The sequence below is a fragment of the Podarcis liolepis genome (genome assembly GCF_965112155.1).
Source record: "Podarcis liolepis genome assembly, chromosome: 14".
NCBI classification, from domain to species: Eukaryota; Metazoa; Chordata; class Lepidosauria; order Squamata; family Lacertidae; genus Podarcis; species Podarcis liolepis.
In genome coordinates this window covers 23,095,018-23,120,616 of record NC_139569.1, presented here as the reverse complement: position 1 = coordinate 23,120,616, position 25,599 = coordinate 23,095,018, and the positions used below count along the sequence as shown (strand labels likewise).

The window sequence follows — 25,599 nt, the reverse complement described above, 5'->3', positions numbered from 1 at the left end:
TTATAGCGATTGCTAACACTTTGCCTTCCAGGTGTTTTAGGTAGGGGCTGAGGCTGATGGGAGTTGTAGTCCAAAATATCTGGAAGGTAGCAGGTTGGTGAAGGATTTTTTTCCTGTAAACTGCCAAGTGCATTGTTGCCACTGTATAAAATTTATTGTGGGGTCAAACTACCAACAGCACAGAACTTGTTGTGGGTTTTGCCCTGGTTGCCAATCTGTTACTGGCCCTGTACATCTTAGGGCCAGGTCGCTTAAGAGAATGCCTTCTTTCTTATATACCCAGTAAGTCACTGTTTTCTGCTGGAGTTTTTCCTTCAAGTCCCCAAAATTTCAGAAACCAGCTCCAAAGTAACTCTGAGCAGGGCCTTAAGTGTAGCTGCCCCTGTTTATTGGAAACAACACCCATATTAAGATACATCCTCCTCCTCCTTATTATTATTATTATTATTATTATTATTATTATTATTATTATGTACTTCCCAGAAGCAACTGAAAACATTTCTATTTCAACAAACGTTCCAAGCTAGAAGAAAAGGTCTCTGCCTCAGTTCCCTTTTTTTATTGCATTTAACCCTATCCTCAGCTGTTGTTTTATCTGTTTTTTTAAAACTATCTTAACGGTTCTCAATGGTAAGTCTGTACATCACATTGAGACAGGCTTTTCCAGCTGGATAAATGTATATTTACCACAAGTGTCCATTTTTTAGGATTTTAGTCTTGTTTTAAATGTATTTTGTGCTTTTAGCTGTTCTTAATTATTTTATACATCAATCGCCTTGAGATAGTGGTTTAGAAGGTGATTAATAAATTAATTGTAATAAGTAAAAGGCAATGTGTAACTTTATTATTAAGTCGCCATAGTAATAGGAGCAAACTAGTCCTTACTTTGGGTTGCATTTCAACATTGGAAAAAGGGTCCACCATCTGTAGCTGAGGGCTAAATTAAAGGACATTTTCCGGGGGGTGGATTCACCCCAAGCCCAGCAACAGATCTCTAGGTGGTGAGAACATTCTCATGACCCAGCTGGCCAGGAAATGGCTGAACACTGCGAACAGCTGTGGTAGAAGTGTCCCAGGCCTTTGAAACAGGTGCTTCTTGTTAAGCTCCACCTCTGGGACCAGGGAAGGACTCTCTCCCTCCCTCCCTCCCCAAGGAATAGGGGGATCAAGGAGGAAGCCAGGCCACGGGAGACCGTCAAGGGCAGCAGAGCATGACAAACACGGTTAGGGCTCAGCTTTGTGGCAGTGACATCGCTGCAGAGAAATTCCAACCCCGAGGGCAACAGAGGCCATTGCACCCATGGGGAACTCCCGACAGCATTAAACCTTGCCACACCTGGTCCAGAGACACCACCCTGGTTGTCGCCTTAGCAAAACAGCTCAAGAACAAGGCCAAGAACGTCGTCGGTTATTCAGAGGTGGATCTCTGCTAAAGTAAAGGGTTTGTATGCAGAAATAAAAAATGAAAAATAATTAAAGCAGCCCTGCTGGATCAGAATAAAAGATCCCTCTAGCCCAGCGGCCAACCTGATACCCACAGGAAGCCCATTAGCAGGGCAAGAATGCAAAAGAAACTCTCTTGCTACACTCCCTACAGAGGCAGTCTGCCGCAGAACACAGACACCTCATTCGGGGGTAGACTGCTGCTGAATGCAAGTGTTCCACATAGGCCTCATGATAAGATGAGTTTAAGGCATTGCACTTGAGAAATAACTTCTGCTTGCGCAACAGAACTTCACCTTCCCTGCTCCTACTGCGCCCCCAACCCAACAAAATCTGATCTGAGGTTTCCCCAAGCCTCTGGAGCAAATTGGGGGAGGCGGGGAGAGGAGAGAAGTACCATTGCACAAGTAGTGGTTTCATTCAATATAGCCCACTATTAATAAAGATGGTTTTTGTTTGAAATACGAGCCAATCTCAAAATATGCTTTAAAAAAAATAAAAAAGCAAGCAAGCACCATGCTTCCTGCAAGGGAACAGGAAGCACCCAGCGGGTACAAAGGATCCCAGCAGGAACTGTTAAGACTGTCCTTTGAAGTAAACACTACTCAATGCTAAAGTGGGATTCCCCCCACCAAAAAAAAAAAAAAAAAGCTCAGCAATATTTAAATGCCTTCTGACAACAACAGATAGACGACAAAATGTCACTGTTCCACAGTTCTATTATAACAAAAATATATTGTGGGTTTCCTGCATTCCTCGCCAAAAAAATAAAGAACCGCGGGGGGAGGCTTGAGGCATTTTTATTTCATTAATCCCAACTCAGAAGCATCTCATCCAAAAACAGAAGGAATAGAGCAGAGGCCTGCTGTGTACAAAGGGTTTGATTAACCAGGACTCAAAGACTTGACCCAGTTGAGGAAGAAGCTGTATCTCCTCATGTTTTTACATAAGCCAGAAATCGGGAGTGGTGGGTGAGCAGAGATGGATGGTGGTGGCAATCTCCTACAACATCCCCAAAAAAAGTTACTAGGAGGCACCGGGCACACCTGGCATGCCACTGGGACAAAGCTGAAACCAAAAGCTCATCAAAGAAGCATCCACCACAAAGGTTACTATATGATATTTAAAGTCCTGTGGCTTTGGGACTCAAATGCCTTCTTACAAATTCACCTACCAGTGCAAGTTCTGACCAATTCATATGGTTCCTCTGGAAACCAAGCAAAACCTGTGCTGTCTGAAAGGCATAGAGGTGTGACCCACCATATGGTGATGCATGAGAGGGTCTTCTGTGTTGTGGAGTCCCGGCTCCAGAATCCCCTTCCCCTGAAAGCCTGGATGGCAGAGGCCCTGATGGGCACCCACAAGCAGGTAAAACCAGTTTCATTCTCCTGCGTTTTTGGCAATAACTTAGTAGCCATCACCAATTGTTTGGCTTCATGCTGATGCTCTATTAAAAAGGTAAAGGGAACCCTGACCATTAGGTCCAGTCGTGGACAACTCTGAGGTTGCACGCTCATCTCGCTTTATTGGCCGAGGGAGCCGGCGTACAGCTTCCGGGTCATGTGGCCAGCATGACTAAGCCACTTCTGGCGAACCAGAGCAGCGCACGGAAACACCGTTTACCTTCCTGCTGGAGTCGTACCTATTTATCTACTTGCACTTTGACGTGCTTTCGAACTGCTAGGTTGGCAGGAGCAGGGACTGAGCAACGGGGGCTCACCCTGTCGCGGGGATTCAAACCACCAAACTTCTGATTGGCAAATCCTAGGCTCTGTGGTTTAACCCACAGCGCCACCCGCATCCCCACAGGATCTGAGGGACCTTGAGCCAATCACTGCCTCTCAGCCTAAACTACCTCACAGGGTTGTTGTGGGTATTAAATGAGGAGGGGGAGAACCTTGAGCTCCTGGGAGGAAAAGGTGGGATATAAATGCAATAAATAAATAACAACAACAACAGAGTAGGGTGTGGGGTGTGGGGATGAGCGTGCCCAGAATAATAATAATAATAATAATAATAATAATAATAATAATAATAAATTTTATTTATATCCCGCCCTCCCCAGCCAAAGCCGGGCTCAGGGCAGCTAACAACAATAAAACAGTACAAAAGTACAGCACAAACAAAACTCTAAAATCATTCATTATAAAATTAATTCTCAGTTTATTCTGTTTGCAAATGTGTCCATAAGTCCTAAAAGGTTATAACTATTTCCCTTTTTTAAAAAAGTGGGGGAGGAAGAATAGCAATAGAGAAATTGTAAAGTATTACATACCCCAAAAGTGCATGAAAATACAACTACTGGAGATTTTCTGATTTATGTTCACTTACCAAAGGAATACCTGCAAAAGAAACGGGAGGGGAAATGTTACAATGCAAGTTAAGAAATAAAACAATGATGATATGATCTGTTTGGTTGTTAATTGCGTTGCTCTAGAATATGAATTTTTCCTAGTATTTCTTGTCTTTTATCTTTATGATGTTTTAAGATATGTTGCAAACTGCTTAGCTTAACTATTCTGGTAAATAAGTATGTAAGCAGTATATAAATTGTCTAAACAAATGAACAAAATATTCACAGGCCACTTTCAACATTTTTAAGTGGCAAGCTGAGAAGCGATTCCATATCATAGACATTTTGTTTGTCTTTCAAAAACACAAACACACACACTCCATTTGTTAATGCTTTAATGTTCTTCTAAGGCCTTTACAGCATTTTCAATGGTTTGTTAATACTGCAAAGCTATCTGAAGGCTTTGAGCAGAAAGCTGAAATACACTTTCTTTTAAAAGATCAATAAACAAATGAAAACAAGGCACTCAACAGGGGGCAAACAGCAAACCAGTTCCCCACCCCACCCCCCAGGAAGCCCTTTGGCACATGCCTGTGGAGAAGAGGCCATAGCTCAGTGGTAGAGCATCTGCTTTGCATATAGAAGGTCCCAGCTTCAAATCTCGGCACCTCCAGCTAGGGATGCGAGAGACTCACAGCCAGAAACCCTGGTGAGTCAGTGCCACTGTTGAGTTAGATCAGTGGTCCTCAAAGGAGAGGATGGCAAGTGTGGCAGCAAGATTCAAGGACAGTGATCATATTATAAAGTAATTGTGTTTTGTGTTCTATGTTATAAATCAAGCACTGTTAGGAGTTGTTTCTTTACATCTTCCAATGTATTTCTTATCAATAAAAAGTTTGGCATGGCCTGAGCAAATCTTCATTCTGAAAGTGTGATCCAGAGAAAAAAAAGTTTGGGAACCCTGAGTTAGATGGGTCAATTCTCTCATAGCTGCCTATGTGCTAGTACCTTCCATGTAACAAACTGTTTGGTTTTTGAAAGGGAGGACCGCAGCTCACCGGTAGAGCACATGATTTACAGGTCCCAGGTTGTTGTTATTATTTAAACCATGCTCATACTGCTTAGCCACAATAGTCTCTTAAGTGGTTTTCAAAAATGTAATATGAAAGATAAACACAAGTTAAAACTGTAGAATCAAACATCCATTAAAATGCCTGCTGAAATACGGAAAGTCTACAGTAGGCACCAGGTAGAGGGGTTCTGTTTGACCTCAAATGGAAGGGAGTTCCATAAAACTGGGCCCACAATACAGAACACAGCACAAGCCCTGGTGATCATGCATCTGACCCACAAGGGGCTACTAACAGTGACTCCCGCAAAGATGATGATCAGGCAGGGATAAAAGGGATTAGGCACTTCTTGAGGTAGCCTGGACCCAAATTGTTTAAGGGCTTTGTATATGAATATGCAAGCTTTGAACCTGGCCCAGTAGCTTAAGGGCAGCCAGTACAGAATTTTGAGCAGTGCAGTTATGTGATGGCGATCGTCTGTCCCCATCAACAGTCGAGCAACAGCTTTTTGCACAAGCTAGAGCCTCCAGACCAGGCCCAAGTTCAATCTTCTGCATCTCCCAAGACCACTGTCTGAAACCCTACAGAGCCACTGCCAGTCATGTTTCTGATCTTCAGAACTGAGGTCTTGACTATCTTGTCATTTCAAATCTCACTTACCATGATGTCAACATCAGCCCCCCTCCTTAATCTCATACACGATCCCCTTCTCCCAAAACATAGTGCCCATCCACCCAAAATCAGTCCCTGTGACACTCTGCCATTCAAGAACTCAAGGCAGTGCCACTGGAGACTTCCCACAAAAAGAGATAAACAAGCAAAACAATACATTAAATAAAAACCGGAGCAGTGTGCTTTAAAACCCCATGGAGAGCTGCTGGAAGCAGTTCCATTTAATCAGAAGTGAAGCTGTACCAAGGCACCGTCCAAGTTCACCATCAATTTCTGACACACTATTAAGTTGAAAGCCCCTTCGGAGGGTTAAGTAACATCTTGGGCAGCTGGTTTGAGTTGCTGCTAAGCTGTTGGCGTTCCACAGTGGTCATGGTGGTGGGGAGAGGGGGAAGGAAATGCGTTTACAAGGGTAGTAAACGAAAGCACTTGTCTGGTTTCTGGATCTACTTTATTGTGGTCCCCAATCTTTTAAAGAACTGCCCTATAATTACAAATATCCACATTCAAAAACAAGGGGAACATTTGCACTAAAATAAAAGTTTTCCCTGTCTCCTCTTTTTAAAAAACAACAACAACTTGTGTTTGCTGTGTCCCAAAATAACAACCCATTTATACTCAAGAACAAGCATTCCTACCAAATTCCTTTGCTGGTTATCTTGGTTTGTTCAGGGGTCATTGTGTGTCTCTAGGGAACTGTGAGTTCCAACCACTAGACTGGACTTCCTCAACCTGATGCCCTCCAGATATTTTGGACTGCTGGGAGATGAGAGTCCAAAATGGCCGTGCTGATGGGAATTGCAGTACAAAACATCTGGGAACATCTATTGGAGAAGGCTGCATTGGAGGTAACAACCTTGCAGGTATTTCACACAGCTCCTCAAGACAGTTAGAAATCTTTAAAAATAGGCCTAGCTGGATCAGGCTAAGGGATAGTCTCATCCACCATCCTAAAGTCAAAAACCAGACACCTCCAGGAAGCCCATACTGAGAGACTTAATAAGTAATGACAACAAAACTGAAGAGATACTGAGAGGAAAGACTTCCAGGGACATTGCAGAGAAAGCCGACACTCCTTGCTGACAGCCCCAGTATTGTTACAATGGAGGCACCCTGGTGACAATGTGGGAAACTTTCCCCTAGGAAGGACCCGCCTCTCAGCTGACAGACAGAGAGCTTATTGCATGAAGGCAGCCTTGTGCTGTATTATATCATCAATTATTATTAATATTACTATTATTCAGTCAGATCTGAGTAGTCACATTTTTGCAACTTCATTGTTTTGAAGAAGCAGAAATTCAATGTACCAAAATAGCGCCATTGCTGCAAGTGGCCTGAACTCCTATTGCTATTATTTAGTATTATAATTATTATCATCGTTGTCACCAGCACGGCTTTTTTTTGTGTGTGACAGTATTCACCAGTACAGAGTGCTAACACATCTTAACTTTGCTGACCATGGCAGCCATTTTGTGCTGGTCCTGACAGCTCTATGCTCGATATATAAGTACTGGGACGTTCTTTTAAAACCAAAAAAGCACTGAATACTACATTTATATCCCACCTCCCTTCCTAGGAGCCCAAGAAGATCCACAGTCCCCTCAGAACAACCCTGTGAGGTAGGTTATACTGAAAAAGGGGGACTGGCCCAAAATCATCCAGTGAGCTTCATGGCAGTGGGATTTGGACCTTGGTATCTCACTTTTAAGCACTACACCACAGCAGCCAAATGTATCTTAGAAATAATTATACCCCAGGTTTTCCTCTTCCAAGGTTATTTGGGTTATATCCAACTAAGAATTAATCAGAGTAGTTCCACTGAAATTAATGAACCTGTGTTAGTCATGCCCATCAATTTCAATGGGTCTGTTCTCTGTTAGACTAGCATGAGATGAAGCCCCAAAGTACCGTAATTCTGAAGAAACGTGAATATTTTTTGGGGGGGATCTATACTTTCAGGGCACATTTCTTTAGCATCAAACTAGTGAAGTCTAATTTTAATTATTGGGGGGGGGGAGTGCTGAAATGCTAGTCTTTGCTCCTGCTTGCCTCTTTCTGAAATTGCACTAACCAGCCTAGGATGTGTGTTTGATCTTTTACAGGATTAGGGCCAGGGGGGCCAAGATCGCTCCAGAGGCAGCTCAAGATGGGATGAAAATTATTCCTTTCTGACATAAGCCGTCACTAAGTTATAATTTTGTGAACCAGGAGTATGTTTTCAATTAGCTTCGTTAGCCCCTGCTTGTACAGCTAAGCAGCAGCAGTGTCACATGGTATTAATCTTCGTTTCATTAATATGTCATATCAGCCGCACACGGCATTCTTTGAAACTGATACGCCCGGCCGTCTCTCCCCGAGAACCACCACCACCACAATATCAGCAAGAGGTGCCAAAATCTGCTTCCTACAGGAAGGATGACCCCCCTGAGATCCTTTAACTTTTGGTTTAAGTTTCTAGAAATTATTCTTTTTTCCATTTGGAGGAGGGGAGGACAGGAGGAATGGCGAAGGCCATAGACTGGACCGTGATAAACAAAGGCATTTCTGAAGCTTATTGCCAAAGGGCTATTATGTTGTTGTTTGTGATGAAAAGTTGCTTTCTGCAGCACGCCAAGTGAAAAGCGGCTCTAACACATAACACTTTTTGCCCCCAAAATGCACAGGAATATGTTTTCGTTTTCACTGAAAGCTTTTAAACCAGCTCCATGGACTATAGATCTAAATTCAATGGTTCCCAAAATGGGCAGTACCACCATTGGGGGGGGGGGCTGAAGGTGTAAATGCCTATCAGACTTTGAAAAGCTGCTCTCACTGAACCAAGTTCATCAATTTTGTTGAATGAATAGAACTAAGTAGTTTTAACTAGATTTTGAGTAAGTGTGCAACTAATTGTTAGTTTTGATTTTTTTTATGTTGTTACCTTCCTTAGTGGGTCATGCAAACCGCTATTCTGAATAATGCCTTTTATAGGGTAGGGGGCACTGGGAGTGAGTTTACGAGACGAAGAGGACGGTAGCCCAAAACAGTTTTGGAACAACTGATCTAGATGAAATTAGTTGTACTTCAATCTCACCAAAACGCTCTTATGTCATGACTGATCTGCCCCACTAATTTCAGTGAGACTTAACTGCAATACAGGTTAATTTTACAAGACTGTTGGAAGGATTACAGAATTACCGTATTTTTTGCACCATAACACTCACTTTTTTCCTCCTAGAAAGTAAGGGGAAATGTCTGTGCGTGTTATGGAGGGAATGCCTACGGGTGGCGTGCCTACGGATTTTCCTCCTCTAAAAACTATGTGCGTGTTATGGTCGGGTGCGTGTTATAGAGCGAAAAATACGGATGTCAGCTAGTCAAAAGGCACTGCCTAAATATTAAGAGTTGTATCCAGCCTTCTCAGAGTAGACCAGTTGAAATTATTGGACCTCAGCTTGTTGTGTCAATTTTTCTTCTTCCAAGGGTCTCTTCTAAGTAGACCCAGCATTGGATCTTGGCCTAAGGGTGGCATTCAGCTACGTTCTCCATGGAGCAGATCTATTGAAATTGATGAGAATGACTAACATAGATAGGTTCATTAATTTCAGTGGGTCTCCTCTAACGAGAACTTAGTTGGATGCAACCCCATATGTTGGATCCATATGAAGCTAGTTATCACATATTGGAGCAGGGTAGGTGACTGGGAAAGCAGTGGATTGCAAGTGAGTTAATGGCTAAGGCAAGATTGAACTGGGGATCTCTTGAACCACAGATCACACTTTCGTCCACTATATGACACCAGCTATGGTATCTAGGATGTTGATTCGATGTCTATGTTTACATTATCTGGAAAAGGCTCATCATGCAAATTGTATGTTATTCTTCTGATTTCAGTGCCACTAACCCGGGTCCAGATGGAAAGCCTAAGCAACTGACTTTCAAAGACATAAAATCAGATAATTGATGGTATTACTTCAAATTCACAGAATTGATGGTATCACTTTAAATCCACAGTACAACGGGGGGGGGTCCTCCTCATGAGCAAGACAAGGCCAATGTCTGTTCTCAACTCAACATCAGACTAGGAGCACTAAATCAGAATCTTGATGGCTTCTCCCAGACTTTGGAACTTCCACCCTAGAGAAGTCAGCCTGGCTCCCTCCTTGTCCATGTCAGCAGGTAAAGACTTTTTTGTTCCAACAGGCTTTTGGGAACGGACTGCTTTTAATGAAAGGGCTGGTGCCATGTTGTTTTTATTATACTTATTTGTATGGTTTTAACAGATTTTATACATGTATATAGTTTAAATTTTTTTTAATGATTGTTTTTTCTATGTTTTTAGCCGTTCTCGTTTTTTTATATGCAAGCCGCCTTGAGTCCCATCAGGGAAAAGGTTCGGGTATAAAGAAATATATAATAATAACAATCTCACAGGCACAATAATTCAACCAGAATAATTGACAGAATCCTGATTTTTTAAAAACAAAATGCACACCAAATGCAGTACCAGAGATCAGGATGAAGCCAGTAGCCACTGCAACCGTCCAGTTGCAGTGAGGTGCACGATGGGGACTAGCAGATTGCACAAACTGGGTTATTGAAATTGACTGCAATCCCAAACATGGAAGTATTAAAATGTTTATTCCGCTCTCCATGTTATCCAGCAGACACCAACCACAGCATCTTTTAGATACAGGGGTACCTCAGGTTACATATGCTTCAGGTTACATACGCTTCAGGTTACAGACTCGGCTAACCCAGAAATAGTACTTCAGGTTAAGAACTTTGCTTCAGGATGAGAACAGAAATCGTGCTCCGGCAGCGTAGCAGCAGCAGGAGGCCCCATTAGCTAAAGTGGTACTTCAGCTTAAGAACAGTTTCAGGTTAAGTAAGGACCTCTAGAACGAATTAAGTACTTCACCCGAGGTACCACTGTACTTGCTGAGAACTTCACTTTCCCCCCCTGTTCATTCTGGATAGTACTGCTCAGCAATCCAGCATTTTGTATATGTGCAGATATATTCTGTTTTCCAAAATGTTTTAGAGTTTTGATTTTGTACTGTAAACAGCTTTCAGATTTGGTGTGTATGCACACGTACATGCATGTGTGTGTGTGTGTGTGTGTGTGTGTTTGTATACATACACACACATAAATATAAAGACCTAAACACACATGGATTAATGACAAACACAAAGATCAATACATACAGATTATCTCTTGATGCCAAATTTCCGCAACCAATAGATCCAAACAGGTACTTCTTCCAATGTTCACTGTACACTCCATGAACATAGCTCATTATCAGGAAATCCTAAAACAACAGAGCAACCTTCCCCCAGCTCCACAAGATGTTTTGAATTCCTGCCTTGGCTTCAATTCCAAATCCCCCAAGCTTTGTTAAAGCAATCCTAATCCGATCATAGGTTGCTTCTCATAGGAGAAACCACCAGCGTGTCTTCCCTTCAAATAGGAAAAGCCAGGAAGTTATGGAGTGGAACAAAGCAGGCTGGAGGAAGTCAATCTAGCCTCACACCACCCATAGGAAAAGCTGCAGGCCGCAAGCATAAGAACCCTGCTGGATTGGAACAAAGGCCCACCTAGTTGAGCATCCTATTCCCACCGTGAAGAGCCAGCTGCCTATATGAAGCCTGAAAGTAAAAGAACTCCCCCTCCTTGCAGCCATTTCCCAGCAGCTGGTATTCGGCCACCTCCGGCGCAGGGAGTACAGTACATAGCCATCATGACTAGTAGCCACCCAAAAAGTCACAACTGCACAGAAAACAAAAGATTCGGAGGAGACATGTTATTGGAGACCCATCCATCCAAGTACAGCAGAATTATTGTGGGAGTAAGAACATAACAAGAAGGCAGTGTGGCCCATCTAGTCCAGCATCCACTTCTTACAGTGGCCAACCAGATGCCCCAGTGGGAAGCCCACAAGAGGGACCTGGGAACAAGAGCACTCTCCCTTCCTGCAGTTTCCAGCAACTGGTTTTTCAGAAACATGACTGCCTCCAACGGTGGAGGTAAAAACGTAGCCATTGGGGTGAGTAGCCGCTGATAGCCTTCTCCGTGAATTTCTCTAAACCTCTTTAAAAGCCATGCAAGTTGGTAGACACCACTGCCTCTTGTAGGAGACAGTATCTTGCCCTTCCTCCCTCTGGAACCCAAAGTGGCGCACACAATACAGTATTGATAAATACATTATGGACATGTGGTTCCAGGTACTGACTAGACCCAGACCTGCTTAGCTTCAGGCAAAGGGGGGGGTGCCCTCAATCTATACCCTGGAACCTTGTGTGCCCTCAACCTATACCCTGGAACCAGTTGTTGTTGTTGTTGTTGTTGTTGTTTTAAAAAAATATTTTCCTTTCCCTTTAGATTTTTATATGTGGAGGTGGGATGGATGTTTGGGTGGGCTTGGGAATTTGTTAGATTTTGATGAATTTGTAATTTTTGCAGTTTTATTTGTATTGTTTTATTGCTTTCTGGGTTGTTTTTGTTTTATTGTTTTATTGTTTTAAGGTTTTATTGTTTTAGGCTGCGAAAGAATAACATTAATTGCCATCGATGGAGGCCACTATGAGGCCTGGGATTGCTACCGTGGAGGGGCGAGGGAGGTATGGCGGTGGGGGCAGATGTTATAGGCGAAGGGGATCGAGATATGGATACGCTCGTACCCCTTCCAATCTGCGCCCCATCCCGAGGGACGAGGGTAGGGTGAGCAAGGATTACTCACCTCCGTCACTGGTGCTGTGCAATGCCAGGTCTATAGGCAATAAAACCGCCACCCTGCGAGATTTCTTTATCTCGCAGGGGGTCGACCTGGCTTGTGTGACAGAGACCTGGGTGCGCGAAGGGGCAACAGTTACCTTACGAGAGATGGCGCCCCCGGGTTTTTCCGTCTTCCACCAGTCGCGGACTGCGGGCCGGGGGGGAGGGGTGGCATTATTAATCCGGGAAGATTGTCCTTTCAGGGCTCTACCATCGCCATCGATCCCCAGCATTGAATGTGTTAGCCTAGTGTGGGGCTCCGAGGAGAGCTTGGCTGTCTGGCTGGTGCACCGGCCACCTAGCGCACCAGCAGCCACCCTGTCAGGCCTATTGGAGGCGGTGGCCGGCTGGGCCTTGGAGTTCCCTAACCTATTGGTATTGGGGGACTTTAACATCCATGCTGATGCCACTCCCTCCTCACAGGCTCTGGACCTGGTGTCTTCCATGGCGACACTAGGGCTCTCCCAGTTTGTTTCGGGCCCCGCGCATCAAGCAGGCCACATGCTGGATTTGATCTTTGGCGCTGGTATAGATGTGATCATGTCTCCTTCGATGAAGGTGCCATGGTCTGATCACTACGCTCTGAAAGCCAGGATTGACTTTCCGCCCCCACCCTGCTTAGGTGGCAAGCCAATTTGGGCTCGCCCGCAGAGGCTGATGGACCCTGATAGATTCCGCCAAGCCTTGCGGGACCTTGCTCCCCCTGGCAACTCATTGACTGAGCTTGTTGAGGGCTGGAATACCCAACTCCTGGCAGCCATCGATGAGATCGCACCTAAGCGCCCTCTGCGACCCCGCAGAAACCGGGCTCCCTGGTTTACCGAGGAGCTCCGGAAAATGAAGCGGGACCTCAGTCGGCTAGAGCGAGTATGGCGGGGTGCCCGTGACGGAGCCTCAAGAACATCTTATAGGGCTTTTATGAAAACCTACGAGATGGCGGTGAAGGCTGCTAAGAAGTCATACTTCTCGGCCTCCATTGCATCCGCTAGCTCTCGTCCAGCGCAATTATTTAGTATAATCAGGTCTTTAACGTCCCTTGTGGGACAGCCAAATTTAAATAACAATTTGACACTTAGCTGTGAGGCATTTGCGAGCTTTTTTGCGGAGAAGGTCTTGTTGCTCCGCCATGACCTCCCTGCCAATTTGGATACAATAAAGGAACTGGAGGCCCCTCGACTGTCCTCGGGTCCAGTATTGGACCACTTCGACCGGATATCCCTAGCCGATGTGGACAGACTCCTCCGAGATGGAAAGCCCACCACCTGTCCTCTCGATCCGTGCCCGTCTTGGCTGATTAGAGCGTGTCCAGATGAGGTGCGGGCCCTCCTGGGGGATATCATCAATTTGTCCCTTGGCACGGGGACATTCCCAGGGGAACTGAAGGAGGCAGTGGTGCGACCGCTCTTAAAGAAAACATCATTAGATCCTTTAGATCTATCCAATTACCGCCCGGTTTCGAATCTTCCGTTCCTGGGTAAGGTGATTGAGAGAGCGGTTGCCGAACAGCTTGGTGGGTTTCTGGATGAAACATCGGCTTTGGATCCATTCCAGTCCGGCTTCCGCGCTAGTCATGGGACCGAGACGGCTCTGGTCGCCCTAACAGATGATCTACGTAGACAGCTGGATCGAGGCGGGTCGGGGCTGCTGATTCTTCTAGATCTATCAGCAGCTTTCGACATGGTCGATCACGAACTTCTGGACCACCGCCTTGCCGACGTGGGTATCCAGGGCACAGTCCTTCAATGGCTGCGCTCGTTTCTCTCTGGTCGGGGACAGAGAGTGGCGCTTGGGGGGGAATTGTCATCGCGCCACTCCTTGGTGTGTGGAGTACCTCAGGGTGCGATACTCTCCCCGATGCTTTTCAACATCTTTATGCGCCCCCTCGCCCAGCTTGTTCGGAGTTTTGGGCTGGGTTGCCATCAGTATGCCGATGACACCCAACTCTATCTGTTGATGGATGGCCATCCTGACTCGGCCCCAGACACACTGACCAGATGTTTGGAAGCTGTGGCTGGATGGTTACGTGGGAGCCGGTTGAAGCTAAATCCTTCAAAGACAGAGGTCCTGTGGCTAGGACGGGGCGATATGGGATTGGGGGGGCAACTCCCATCTCTTGCGGGGGCGCAATTAGTGCCAGCACCGACTGTTAAGAGTTTGGGTGTAATCTTCAACGCCTCCCTTTCCATGGAGGCGCAGATTGCAGCTATAACAAAGGCGGCATTTTTCCATCTCCGCCAAGCTAAGCAGTTGGCTCCTTACCACTCTCGCCCTGACCTAGCCACTGTGATCCACGCGACTGTCACCTCCAGATTGGATTATTGTAACTCGCTCTACGTGGGGCTGCCCTTGAGACTGACCCAGAAACTCCAGCGGGTGCAGAATGCTGCAGCGAGACTCCTTACGAGGTCTTCGCTGCGAGATCACATTCACCCGGTGCTACACCAGCTGCACTGGCTCCCGGTGGAGTACAGGATCAGATTTAAGGTGCTGGTTTTAACCTTTAAAGCCCTATACGGCCTAGGACCCTCGTACCTACGGGACCGCCTCTCCTGGTATGCCCCACAGAGAAACTTACGGTCTTCAAATAAAAACATCTTGAAGGTCCCAGGCCACAGAGAAGTTAGGCTGGCCTCAACTAGAGCCAGGGCTTTTTCGGCTGTGGCTCCGATCTGGTGGAACACTCTGTCACAAGAGACCAGGGCCCTGCGGGACTTGACATCTTTCCGCAGGGCCTGCAAGACAGAGCTGTTCCACCAGGCCTTTGGCCAGGGCACAGCCTGACTCCCTCCCTCGGCAATCTTCGCGGAGCTCTGGCCCAATGGTTGCCAGTGGCCTGAATTAATTAATTTTACAATGAATGATTTTAGAGTGTTGTTTATGTTATACTTTTATACTTTTATACTGTTTTATTGTTGTTAGCCGCCCTGAGCCCGGCTTCGGCTGGGGAGGGCGGGATATAAATAAAATGTATTATTATTATTATTATTATTATTATTATTATTATTATTATTATGCCGCCCATCTGACTGGGTTGCCCCAGCCACTCTGGGCGCAGGTTTGAGCAAGTCAATTCCAGGCGCGCACACACACACAACACAGAACCTCTGGAAAGAACAAGGAAGATGTGGCGGGCTCTCTGCAGAAAAGGGGGAAAGGCTGCAGCTCAATGTAGAACATCTGCTTTGTGTACAGACAGTCCTGAGTTCAAGCCCTGATGGCAACTCCAGGTAGGACTAAGAGAGATTTTTGTCTGAAAGCCTGGAAAGCTGTTGATAATCAGTGTAGACCAGTGGTTCCCCATTAGCTAAGTACTACAGACCCTCTGTTTTTCAAAAGCCAAGACAGGGACCCCCTGCTTTTGAAAATGTTGATATGTCTGTTGTAGGTTTTGTTATGGGAATGGTGCCACCATACCCCCCCAAATGTCCCAGCACTAGACTGAGACATGTGTCTTCTGGGCAGTGTTCCCACACGAGAACATGGCACCCGAAAATGGGATGTCCCAGACAGTTGACAGGTATGTGCCACAAAACCCTGAGTGGGTTATGTGGACCCTCCGGGGTCCATGGACCACAAATTGGGAACCACAAGTATAGACAATACTGAGCTAGGTGGACCCAAGGGAGTTCCTCAAAAAGGTAGAAATGTCAAACAACATTTATCCTGAAGCATGGATGTTATTTGCTCGCTCTGCTATAAAACTGGAGAGGCCTGGGCCCCTTAGGGTACATCAACAGGCACGTAGCCGAAACCTTCGCTGATTTAGGCTGCAAAAAAGGAAGAAAAGAAAAGGGGGCAGTCCCTCTGCTGAAGCTTCCTTTCCGTCCTGCGTCTCAGCCAGCTGGACTGGAGTTGAAAAGAGTCACATTCAAGTCAACAGCGCCTGGTATCTGAAGCTTCTGACCCAAAACAAATAGATAAATGCTTCAAAAATTAAAATAAGAAGGGACTTTAAAAGAATAAATTGGCCCTTGCTGGCAGGGAAAAAACAGAAGAGGGGAAACTGCATTGCTCTTCAAAAAAAAGAGAGAGAAAAATAACCCATCAGCTTATCTACCTTTGAACTGGCTTCCCATCAGAAACCTCACACCGGCCACTCATGTAACTCAAGACTTTGTCTCCACTCACCAGATGCTAGAAAACAAAAAGGGCTCAGGATATCCAGGTGCACCAACCGGGTGCCAAAGGAAAAATATCCTTTTGGATGCTCCTGCATGAAAATCTTTCTTGCTTCCAAATTCCATGTATCAGTATCAAACCAGAGGTTGGCCTGGAAAAGGAAGCCCAATGAGGGATAGGGATAAACCCACATTGGTGGAGGGTCCTGAGTTGCATATAGCTTGCCCACTGCCTCACTCTGCCACACACTGGTCAGCTCCTGTGCTCCTTTCTCTCTGGCATTTGGGCATCTCAGAGGCACAGAAGGAAAACTGGGGGTCCTTTTATTTATGTTATGAATTTCTTTCTGTAAAACATCCCAAATAGATTTAAACGAAAAGTAAATACAAATTTCTAAGAATGTAGATACAGACTAGGATTTTCAAAAGATCTCCACTTAAAAGTCTTGTTGGAAAAGGAAGGCCTTCAGTGGATACTGGTAACTTCCGTATTGGATTACTGCAATGGGGTCTAGATGGGTCTGTCCTTCAAGACGTATTCTAAACTTCACTTGGTACAACAAACAGTAGCCATTTCAAAACTGCTGCATTGGCTGCCGGTTCATATCCAGAATCAGCCTCCTTCTGCAAATAGGTGTGTTCAGAAAGGTAGACTAGAACTTCTAGAGCATGGAGTATTCAAGACCACACCAAAGTCTACAACAAGGCCCTAAGAGGGAGGTTCTAGGCCTCCAAGGGCACCATGGAGCATACCAAACTACTGCCTCCCATTTTGAATAAATTGCCAACTTGCATGTGAAATGCTTTGGACTAAGTCCCATCAGCTGCAGCCCAGCACCACCATGCTCCCATGAACCCACAATTATATAGCCACGTTGGCTGGGAATGATGGGACTTGTACTCCAAAGCAACTGGAGGGCACCAGATTGGCAAAGGGCAACACGGCACCCAAAACTGGCCACGGTTAGCAGAGACTGGTCCAAACAGACCCAGGTTCAACATGATGCCCTAGTCCAGAAGCCATGATGGGCAAGGAATGGAACGTGCAAGAAGTACAGCAGAAATCTCAGCTAGTCTGGCTGCTGTGGAGGATAACTGAAAACTACCCTCTCCAGCAGGAAAGTTAAATAGCAGACAGTTAAAGTATGGAAATCACTCTCACAGGAGTGACAGACATCAACTTGGATGGCTTTAAAACATGATTGGGCAAATTCGTGGAAGAGGAGTAGGCTATCAATGGCTACTAACCATGTTGACTGTGTTCTGTTTCCACTCTTAGAATAGTGTACTGAGTTACATTTTTTCAACTGATGCGGTATATTAAACAAATAAATCCACACCACTTCGTACCCCAAGCTCCATTTATTAATTATTATTTTAATACCCCACAAAGATACATCTAAGCAACTGAATGTCACAGTATATATGCAAGAATAATGACATTCAGAGAAGTCTGAATGGGGCAGGAGGGAAGCAGAAGAATTTTCAACAGTCAACAACCCACTTTTTAAAACTATCCCACCCCTCTTTACAACATCAACTGCATTTCATATTTCACCATAATTTATACTGCCACTAAAATTGAGATGAATGGGGGGCAACACCTAGTTCCACTCCCCTTAACCTCGTCCTCCTTGATCAAATTGCTATGTGGTTCTCGACAAAAGCTACCGTTTGCCATAAATTATCCAGTGAGGGAGCTGAATCCAACTTCATATGTTTTGCGCGTGCACACACACACACAAAGGGAATCAGTAACCCCAAATAACAATCCAGCCTCAAATATCACACGTGGTTCCTTCAAAGCCACAGTCCTGCTCCAGCAAAGAAAGAGCTGGAAAAGTCAACATTCCCAAGAGGCACCATGTGGCCTCCCAAGGGAGCCAAGTTTCTGTGCCCATTAAGGAAGGCTCAGCAAGTTGAGCATGATCCTGCTGTCAATCAAGTCCCACAGCCCTCTGGACAACTGGAGAAAAGGAACCCTGGAGTTTCTTCAGCAAGGTTCCCAAAATCCATTTGTTGTGCTCACCACATTGAGGGTCCCATCCCCTCTAAGGCATTGTTATCCAAAGAATCAGAGAATTGTAGAGTTGGAAAAAATCCAAATGCCTGTAGTGCAGGAATTATTACTTCTTGTTGTTGTTATATTTATTGCCTGCCCTTCACCAGCTGGTCCCAACAATTAAAAATTCAGAATTAAAAACACTTAAAACAGCCCACAATCACAGGAATAAGGAGAACTCTGAAGACACATATCTCAGGTGCCAGGGGTCAGGAGAAAGTGATGAATCTTCAGCATTCATCAAAGGCTATACAGTGAAGAAGCCAGGCAAGTGGGGAACGAATTCCACAACTTCGGGGCAGGCACAGAGAAGGCCCTCTCCTGGGCTGCCACTCACTGAACATCTGAGAGGTGGAACTACCAAGAGGGCCCCCGCTGCTGATCTTAACACCTAGGAGGGTCTGTAGGGAAAGAGGCAACCTTTCAGGTATTTGGAGCCCATGTCATTTATTATTATTATTATTATTATTATTATTATTATTATTATTATTATTTCTTTATACCCCGCCCATCTGGCTGGGCCTCCCCAGCCACTCTGGGCAGCTTCCAAAAGAACATTAAAATACTGTGATACATCAAACATTAAAAGCTTCCCTAAACAGGGCTGCCTTCAGGTGTCTTCTAAAAGTCTGGTAGTTGTTGTTCTCTTTGACATCTGGTGGGAGGGCGTTCCACAGGGAGGGCGCCACTACTGAGAAGGCCCTCTGCCTGGTTCCCTGTAACTTGGCTTCTCGCAGTGAGGGAACCCCCAGAAGGCCCTCGGTGCTGGACCTCAGTGTCCGGGTAGAACGATGGGGGTGGAGACGCTCCTTCAGGTCTTTGAACATCTTGCTTTGGACGTAGAAACAAAATGGCATGATGAGCCCCAGCCTTCTTCCTCAAGATGGATCCACGGACAGAATGAAGTTATCATCCCATCATTCATGTTGTGTTTCTAAGGCAATCTGAGTGCCAACCCCAAACTGTCATAGCCCAGAAATCAAATTCCACATACACACCCCGGCTATCTTAGATTTCTTACCTATTCCTAGTAGACAGATTCATTGGACAGGATTCTGGCATAGAGGCATGGAGAATCGTTATTTATTTAAAACGTTTCTTAACCATTCTACATCAAATGAATGGGACATTCCTACAATATGAGTTATAGTTCAAAACATCTGGAAGGCATGAAGTTGGGGGTAGGGGTGGGGAGCCTATGAGATGTTTCATTATTTCTACATCATCATCTTAATAACTTGAGGGTCCTCAGAATGACAAGCAGCAAGTATAACAGAGAAGATGTACCAACCAACTTACCAGACCTGTCCCACGTTAATTAAGGAGAGGTAGAGAGCCCACAGGGAAGCCATGAGGATCACGTTGGCGCAGCCGGTGACCAGGACAAAAGATGAGATCCCCAGGCCAGCCACAGCAAAGACATCCAGGACACTGTCCATGCTGGACCAATCCAAAAACCAAATTAAAGTCGGGGCATAGCTTAAGGCGTCCAAGTTTATCTTCCCCTTGAAATAGCGCTTGACACTCTCCAGGTACAACTTGCAAGGGAGGAGTCCCTGGTCTCCAATCAGGGCCTTGTTTTGATGCTTAGCCACCAAAAAAGCTACAACTGCAAAGAAAAAAGATGAGGGGAAAGGCGTGTTAAGTGGAGACACAACAGTCCAAGCAAAGCAGAATTATTGTAGGAGCAAGAAGAGGCTGCTGTATCAGGCCAGTGACCCATCTAGTCCAGCATCCTGTTCTCAAAGTAGTCAACCAGGTGGCCCAATGAGAAACCCACAAGCTGGACCTGAGTGCCACAGCACCCTCCCCTCCTGCAGTTTCCAGCAACTGGTATTTGGAAGCATCCCTGCCTGCAACAGTGAAGGCAGAACATAAGCCATCAGGGGTAGTAATCATTGATAGCCTTATCGTCCTCCATGAATTTGCCCAATCCTATTTTAAAGCCATCCATGTTGATGGCCATCATTGCCTCTTGTGGGAGTAAATTCCAGCTTGCTTGCTTGCTTAGAGCATTTGCTGCCTCTTTTAGTAATTTGCTACCTACTGATTTGCTATGAGTTGGGCTGTTACTCTTAAGGCTTGTATCTTTTTACAGATTGCGTGTATTCTTCTCATCTTATTTACTTTTACTATAAACCACCCTGTGGCTTGTGTAAAGGACGGCGTATATATAGAAATCATCTAAATAAACAAATGTACATGTTATTCTCTGCATACTGTAAAATTGTATAAATCAGAGAGAGGAGCTGAGGGAAGTCTCGGGCGGGGAGGGTTTGATGGGGAGGTGGGGAAATGGGGGGGGGAGAATGATTATAATATGTTTTTATATTTTGTTACGTTGAAATTGTTAATAATATAAAAAAATAAACAAACAAATGTAACCAGCTTACATTTGCTTGCCAGCCAACATATTCCTAAATAATATACGGGGGGGATAGAGAGGGAACCAAAACCACCCTTTTTTGTTCAATTTGTTTGCTTGGTCAACTGTAGGCAACACTTACCCACCACAGGCAGCTAGGTAAGCAGGTGTCTGGTAGGCTATACTATAACATTCCACCATCACACCAAAGCAGTCGTAAATGATAGCTAAGACACATAAAGAAATCCAAATCAAGCCTGTGGCCTTCATGAAACTTCCCCCACAGTTTAATATATCCACCTCTGGTTAAAAATATTTTTTCGCTTCCTTCCAGGGTGAGGGTCGGTGAGGAGTGGGGAACCCTCCACAACCTAATTTACCTTGATTAACACTGCAATTGGCCAAGGAGTTTTTCCTCAAGTGCTAATCAAAATTTACCTCAAAATTGCTGGCCTGCCATCCAACTGCTCATCAGCTCCTAGAAGTACAAATTACACTCCTGGCTTGAGAGCAAAGATAAACAAAGGAAGAGCAAATGAGGAATAAGATACACCCTGACAAAAACGGAAATAAAACGGAGAGTGTACACTGTTATTTACACGCAGGTTGGACATAACGGAAACATCTAGAAGCGGGAGACACAAGGCCACAAAGAGGCCCCTGAAATAGAGGCCTGACAGGTTCACAATGGCAAGAAGCTCAGTTGGGCTGCATTTACACAGCAGTCCATTTGACATTTTCCGTAACTGCTAATTTCCATATTATATTTAAGCTTTCACACAACGTAAAAGTTACTTCTGGAAATCTAGCAGAACGCAGTAGAAGCTGTTCATTTTCATATTGTTTTAAAGCTATTTTCTGTGCATTACATGGGATGAGGTCGTAGATAGGAATATGCCTTATTCAAAATCAGACCATCCATCTATGTACAGTTGCCCACTACCTGCACTTTCCAGAAACAGTTGAAAACATTGTTCCAATGGTGTACCCCAATCTGGACAAACGGGTCTCTACCACAAGTTTCCACTTGTTAGGAATTGGGTCCAGTTTACGTATTTCTTGTTTCTGTGTTTTTAGCTATTTTCAGTTATCTTACGCGTAAATTGCCTTGACACTGTGGTTTAGAAGGCAGTTAATACATTAGTGGTAATAATAAGAACAACCCAACAGGCACAGAGTCTCAACCATCTAGACTTGTTAGGTCTGCTGATCTAGCTCCAGCCTTTTCTTTGTGTTGCTTGCCCCACCCAAAGATTGTCATGGTTCGAGGAAGAAATAATCCCGATATTCATGCTCGATAAGGATGAAAAGACGTAAAATGCAAAACGTTCGAGACACATCTGCTTCTCCCCATTCCCACCCAAACTTCTTACAAAAAAAGCAATAACAAATACAAAAAAGCAATCAATTTTCCTAAAATCAGTTAAAAGTGCTGACCACATGCAGTAGTGAACCACGAAGGAAAGATGCCTTATAAAGGGAAAGGCCAATAGTCCACGGAGGTTCGTACACAAGCAATGGGGAAGTATCAGGCCTAATTAACCCAGACCAGGGTCCTAATTTGGCCAGCGAGGCTATTTTATCCAAGCCCCACACTACACCTGACATCTACATGCAGCACATGGTTAAAATATGGCACTCGCTCCCCCAAGAGGCAGTGATGGCCACCAACTTAAAAGAGGATTGGGCAAATTCAAGGAGCAGGATAAGGTTATCGCTGGCTACTAGCCATGATGGTTATGGGCTGCCTCCACAGTTGGGGCAGTAATGCTTCTGAATACGAGACGCTGGAAACCACAGATGGGTAGAGGGCTCTCACTCTCAAGTCAAGAAAGAAGATTCCACCTAAACATTAGGAAGAACTTCCTGACAGTAAGAGCTGTTCGACAGTGGAATTTGCTGCCAAGGAGTGTGGTGGAGTCTCCTTCTTTGGAGGTCTTTAAGCAGAGGCTTGACAACCATATGTCAGGAGTGCTCTGATGGTGTTTCCTGCTTGGCAGGGGGTTGGACTCGATGGCCCTTGTGGTCTCTTCCAACTCTATGATTCTATGATTCTAAGTCCTGCATACAGTCTTCCCATAATGGGCATCCAGTTGGCCACTGTGAGAACAGGATGCTTGACTAGCTGGGCCATTTCCCTGCTCCAGGAAGCTCTTCTGGTGTCCTCATGTCATATATGTAAATATGTGGTTGCAAATGAACAACCAGGAGGCTTAAAATGTTCTCCCAACTGTTCCTTAGAAAGCAAAGATTGAACTTGGCACCTTTAACCAAATGCAAAGTATCACTAAGAGTGATTCCTGTCAGAAGGAGAACCTGAAAGCAATGCTAGTTGATGACTTCCAAGCCCTGCCTTGGGCTGGCCAGGATCTTCTTTTGCAGCATGGCTTGAACTCAAGCCACCCTACAAATGGAAAATTGGTCACCTGACATCAAGACAACATCAGGCGAGTGGAAGGTGGGTGGCCACTCCCATCTATCCAGGTTACAAGCTGGGGTGGTGGGGCCTCAGGATCTTGCCCATTCATTGAAAAGATTCCCTACCTGTGGCTTACACTGATTGGCATAGGCTCTCCAGGGTTTCAGACAGGGAGTCTCTCCAAGCAAAACCCAGAGATGTCAGGAATTGAATCTAGAACCTTCTGCATGCAAAGCAGCTGTTCTACCAGTGAGCTTTGGCTCTTGAAAGAATAGTTATGAAATACACACACCCGCAGCTTTCTTCTGCAAAGCTAGAAACCTAAAGAAACCTTCAATATCTGTGCATTTATTATTTATAACATAAAGCAAATCTATCTTCAGGGTGCAAGTCAAGAGGGGTGCAAGCGATACATGGCGGGTTTTTACACTCTGCTCTTTTCTTCCTTTGACTGGGTGGGCAAGTCAAGCGGACCCAACAGATCTCCTCTTTGGCACCTGAATCTATCACACTGAATCCTGCAGTGCAAATCTTATTTCCCCAAGTCCTTGCCCCGTGTCCCGATTCATCTTCATTCCAGATTCCTAAAGACCATTCTCAAAAGCAGAGCTTGCTGGAAATGCAAGAGGTGACATGATAGAAATTTGTAAAATTATGCTTGCTTTCTTTGCTTTATATACCACCCTTCATCAAAAGATCTAAGGGCGTTTCACAAGATAGAAAGTGGAGAAAATGGAAAGAGAAAAGCTTTTCTCCTTCTCTCATAACACTAGAAATCAGGGACATCCAAAGAAGCTGAATGTTGGAAGATTCAGGACACAGAGGGAGGAAATAATCAAAACACTTAGAGAACTGAACTGATTTTTAGCAATCTGATTTTTAAAAAATTATGAATCCAGAAAATGAGTATTTCTGTGGAAAGTAATACTGTAAAATACTTGGAAGCTGAACTGGTAGAGTAGAAGCCAAGTACAAAGCAATCTGTTTGCACTCATTGCCCCAGGAGGCATCACTCTCCCTTCAGCTTTTTTCTGTGCAGAGTGAGCCACAACAACAGCCTTAGCAATCATTTTTCTTATTTGCAGGGAAGGAGGGGGAGTTTTGCCTGACGCCTTCCGGTTTCCTGATTTATGAGAAAGTCCCAATGAATTCAGTGGGGTATGTGGGAGGTTAGGATTTGCAGTCTTGTCACTTTTCTTTTTTAAAAAAATTAAAAAGCAGGAGAGAAAGATGCTTGTTATCTATCCCCACCCCACCAAATAAAAATCGTCTGCTGGAAATAGAGAATTGATGGCGAGGATTTGGAAGCCCCATCACCGATTTCTCCATCTCTGCCTCCCCGTCCCCTGCCAGGCAGGCACTCACAGTAAATGAAGGCGGTGGCGCGCAGCAGCACCAGGCGCGTTAGCCAAAAGGTACCAGGGCGCAAGGAGGAGGGAGCCGAGGGGCTGCGCGACTCCTTCGCGCCGGGGTCTGAGGCGGCTGCGACCGCCTCCCCACCAGCCCCTCGCCGCCGCCTCAGGTCCTCCCTACTCGTAGCCATGCCTGTCTGAAGTGGGCGGGCCCGATGGCCTGGCGCGGTACAGCGCGTGCGCCCGCATCCCCGGGCGGCGTATTTTGGAGACGCCACGGAGCGCGCGGCCATTGGAGAGGGCAGTGGCGCACGCGCGCTCTAGTGCGCTCGCTCGCTCGCACTCGCGCCCGGGTAGCTTGACTTCGGGCGCCCGTTTGCTCTTGCTGCGAGCTGATCACGCGTAGGACTGGAGTCTGCAGTGGTGAACTCAAGGGGGAATTCCTAATTAAATGAATGAAATAATTATATCACGTCGTTTAATTGCCAAACTGGCTTCTGTGAAGTTCGCAACGTGTGCTGGATTTTTGTGCTGTGCCGCAAGACGGATTTTGAAAGATCCAAGCACGATGAGGCTTAACAGCCAAATAAAAAAGCAGAGCGTCAGACTATCAATTCATATGCATGGAAAGGAAAATTGAATACTGTAGTTTGAAATCCCAGCGAGAACCTTGAATCGAATGGTTGCTGTTTGCAACGATGACTTGTTAATTTGAGCAAGCTAGAATTAAGAGCAACCCCAATAAGTGTTGAAGTTTCATTTTACAGTAGTCTTGATTTCAAGTAGAGGTTATATTTTCTCATCCTTTATGTTTCTCCTTTTCTGTTGTCCTGGCAACGACTTATGGCTGTAAGCAAATAAATATTTATCTTATGATAATAATGTCACTCTGACAGTCTGTCTTCTTCTCTGCAGTTACTAAAGGCATAGAAGCCTGGTTCTGTTGCCACCTTTCATCTGGTCACTTTCAGTAGCCAGGGGACTCACCCTCTGGGTTCAAATAGGAGCATCAGTAACAGGATTTGGGGGGCTCTGCACAACCTGAAATATT

The 25,599-nt window shown here is 45.2% G+C and overlaps 1 protein-coding gene across 4 annotated transcripts in view; it reads right to left on the bottom strand.

Annotated features, from left to right (window-relative positions):
• LMF1 (lipase maturation factor 1) overlaps positions 1 to 24,765 on the bottom strand; it is a 158,551-nt gene extending 133,786 nt beyond the window's left edge. The window contains exons 1-3 of one of the 4 annotated variants that reach the window (XM_083473825.1): positions 24,562 to 24,765; positions 19,712 to 20,021; positions 3,719 to 3,785 (exon numbers count right to left, since the gene is read on the bottom strand). In XM_083473825.1, coding sequence (XP_083329951.1) covers positions 3,719 to 3,731 — 13 coding nt within the window. In that variant the 5' untranslated portion in view covers positions 3,732 to 3,785; positions 19,712 to 20,021; positions 24,562 to 24,765. Of the gene's footprint in view, positions 1 to 3,718; positions 3,786 to 19,699; positions 20,022 to 21,215; positions 21,365 to 24,561 lie in introns of those variants that run through there. The other 3 variants (XM_083473826.1, XM_083473827.1, XM_083473828.1) reach the window with 3 other exon arrangements.
• Positions 24,766 to 25,599: the final 834 nt, after the last annotated feature.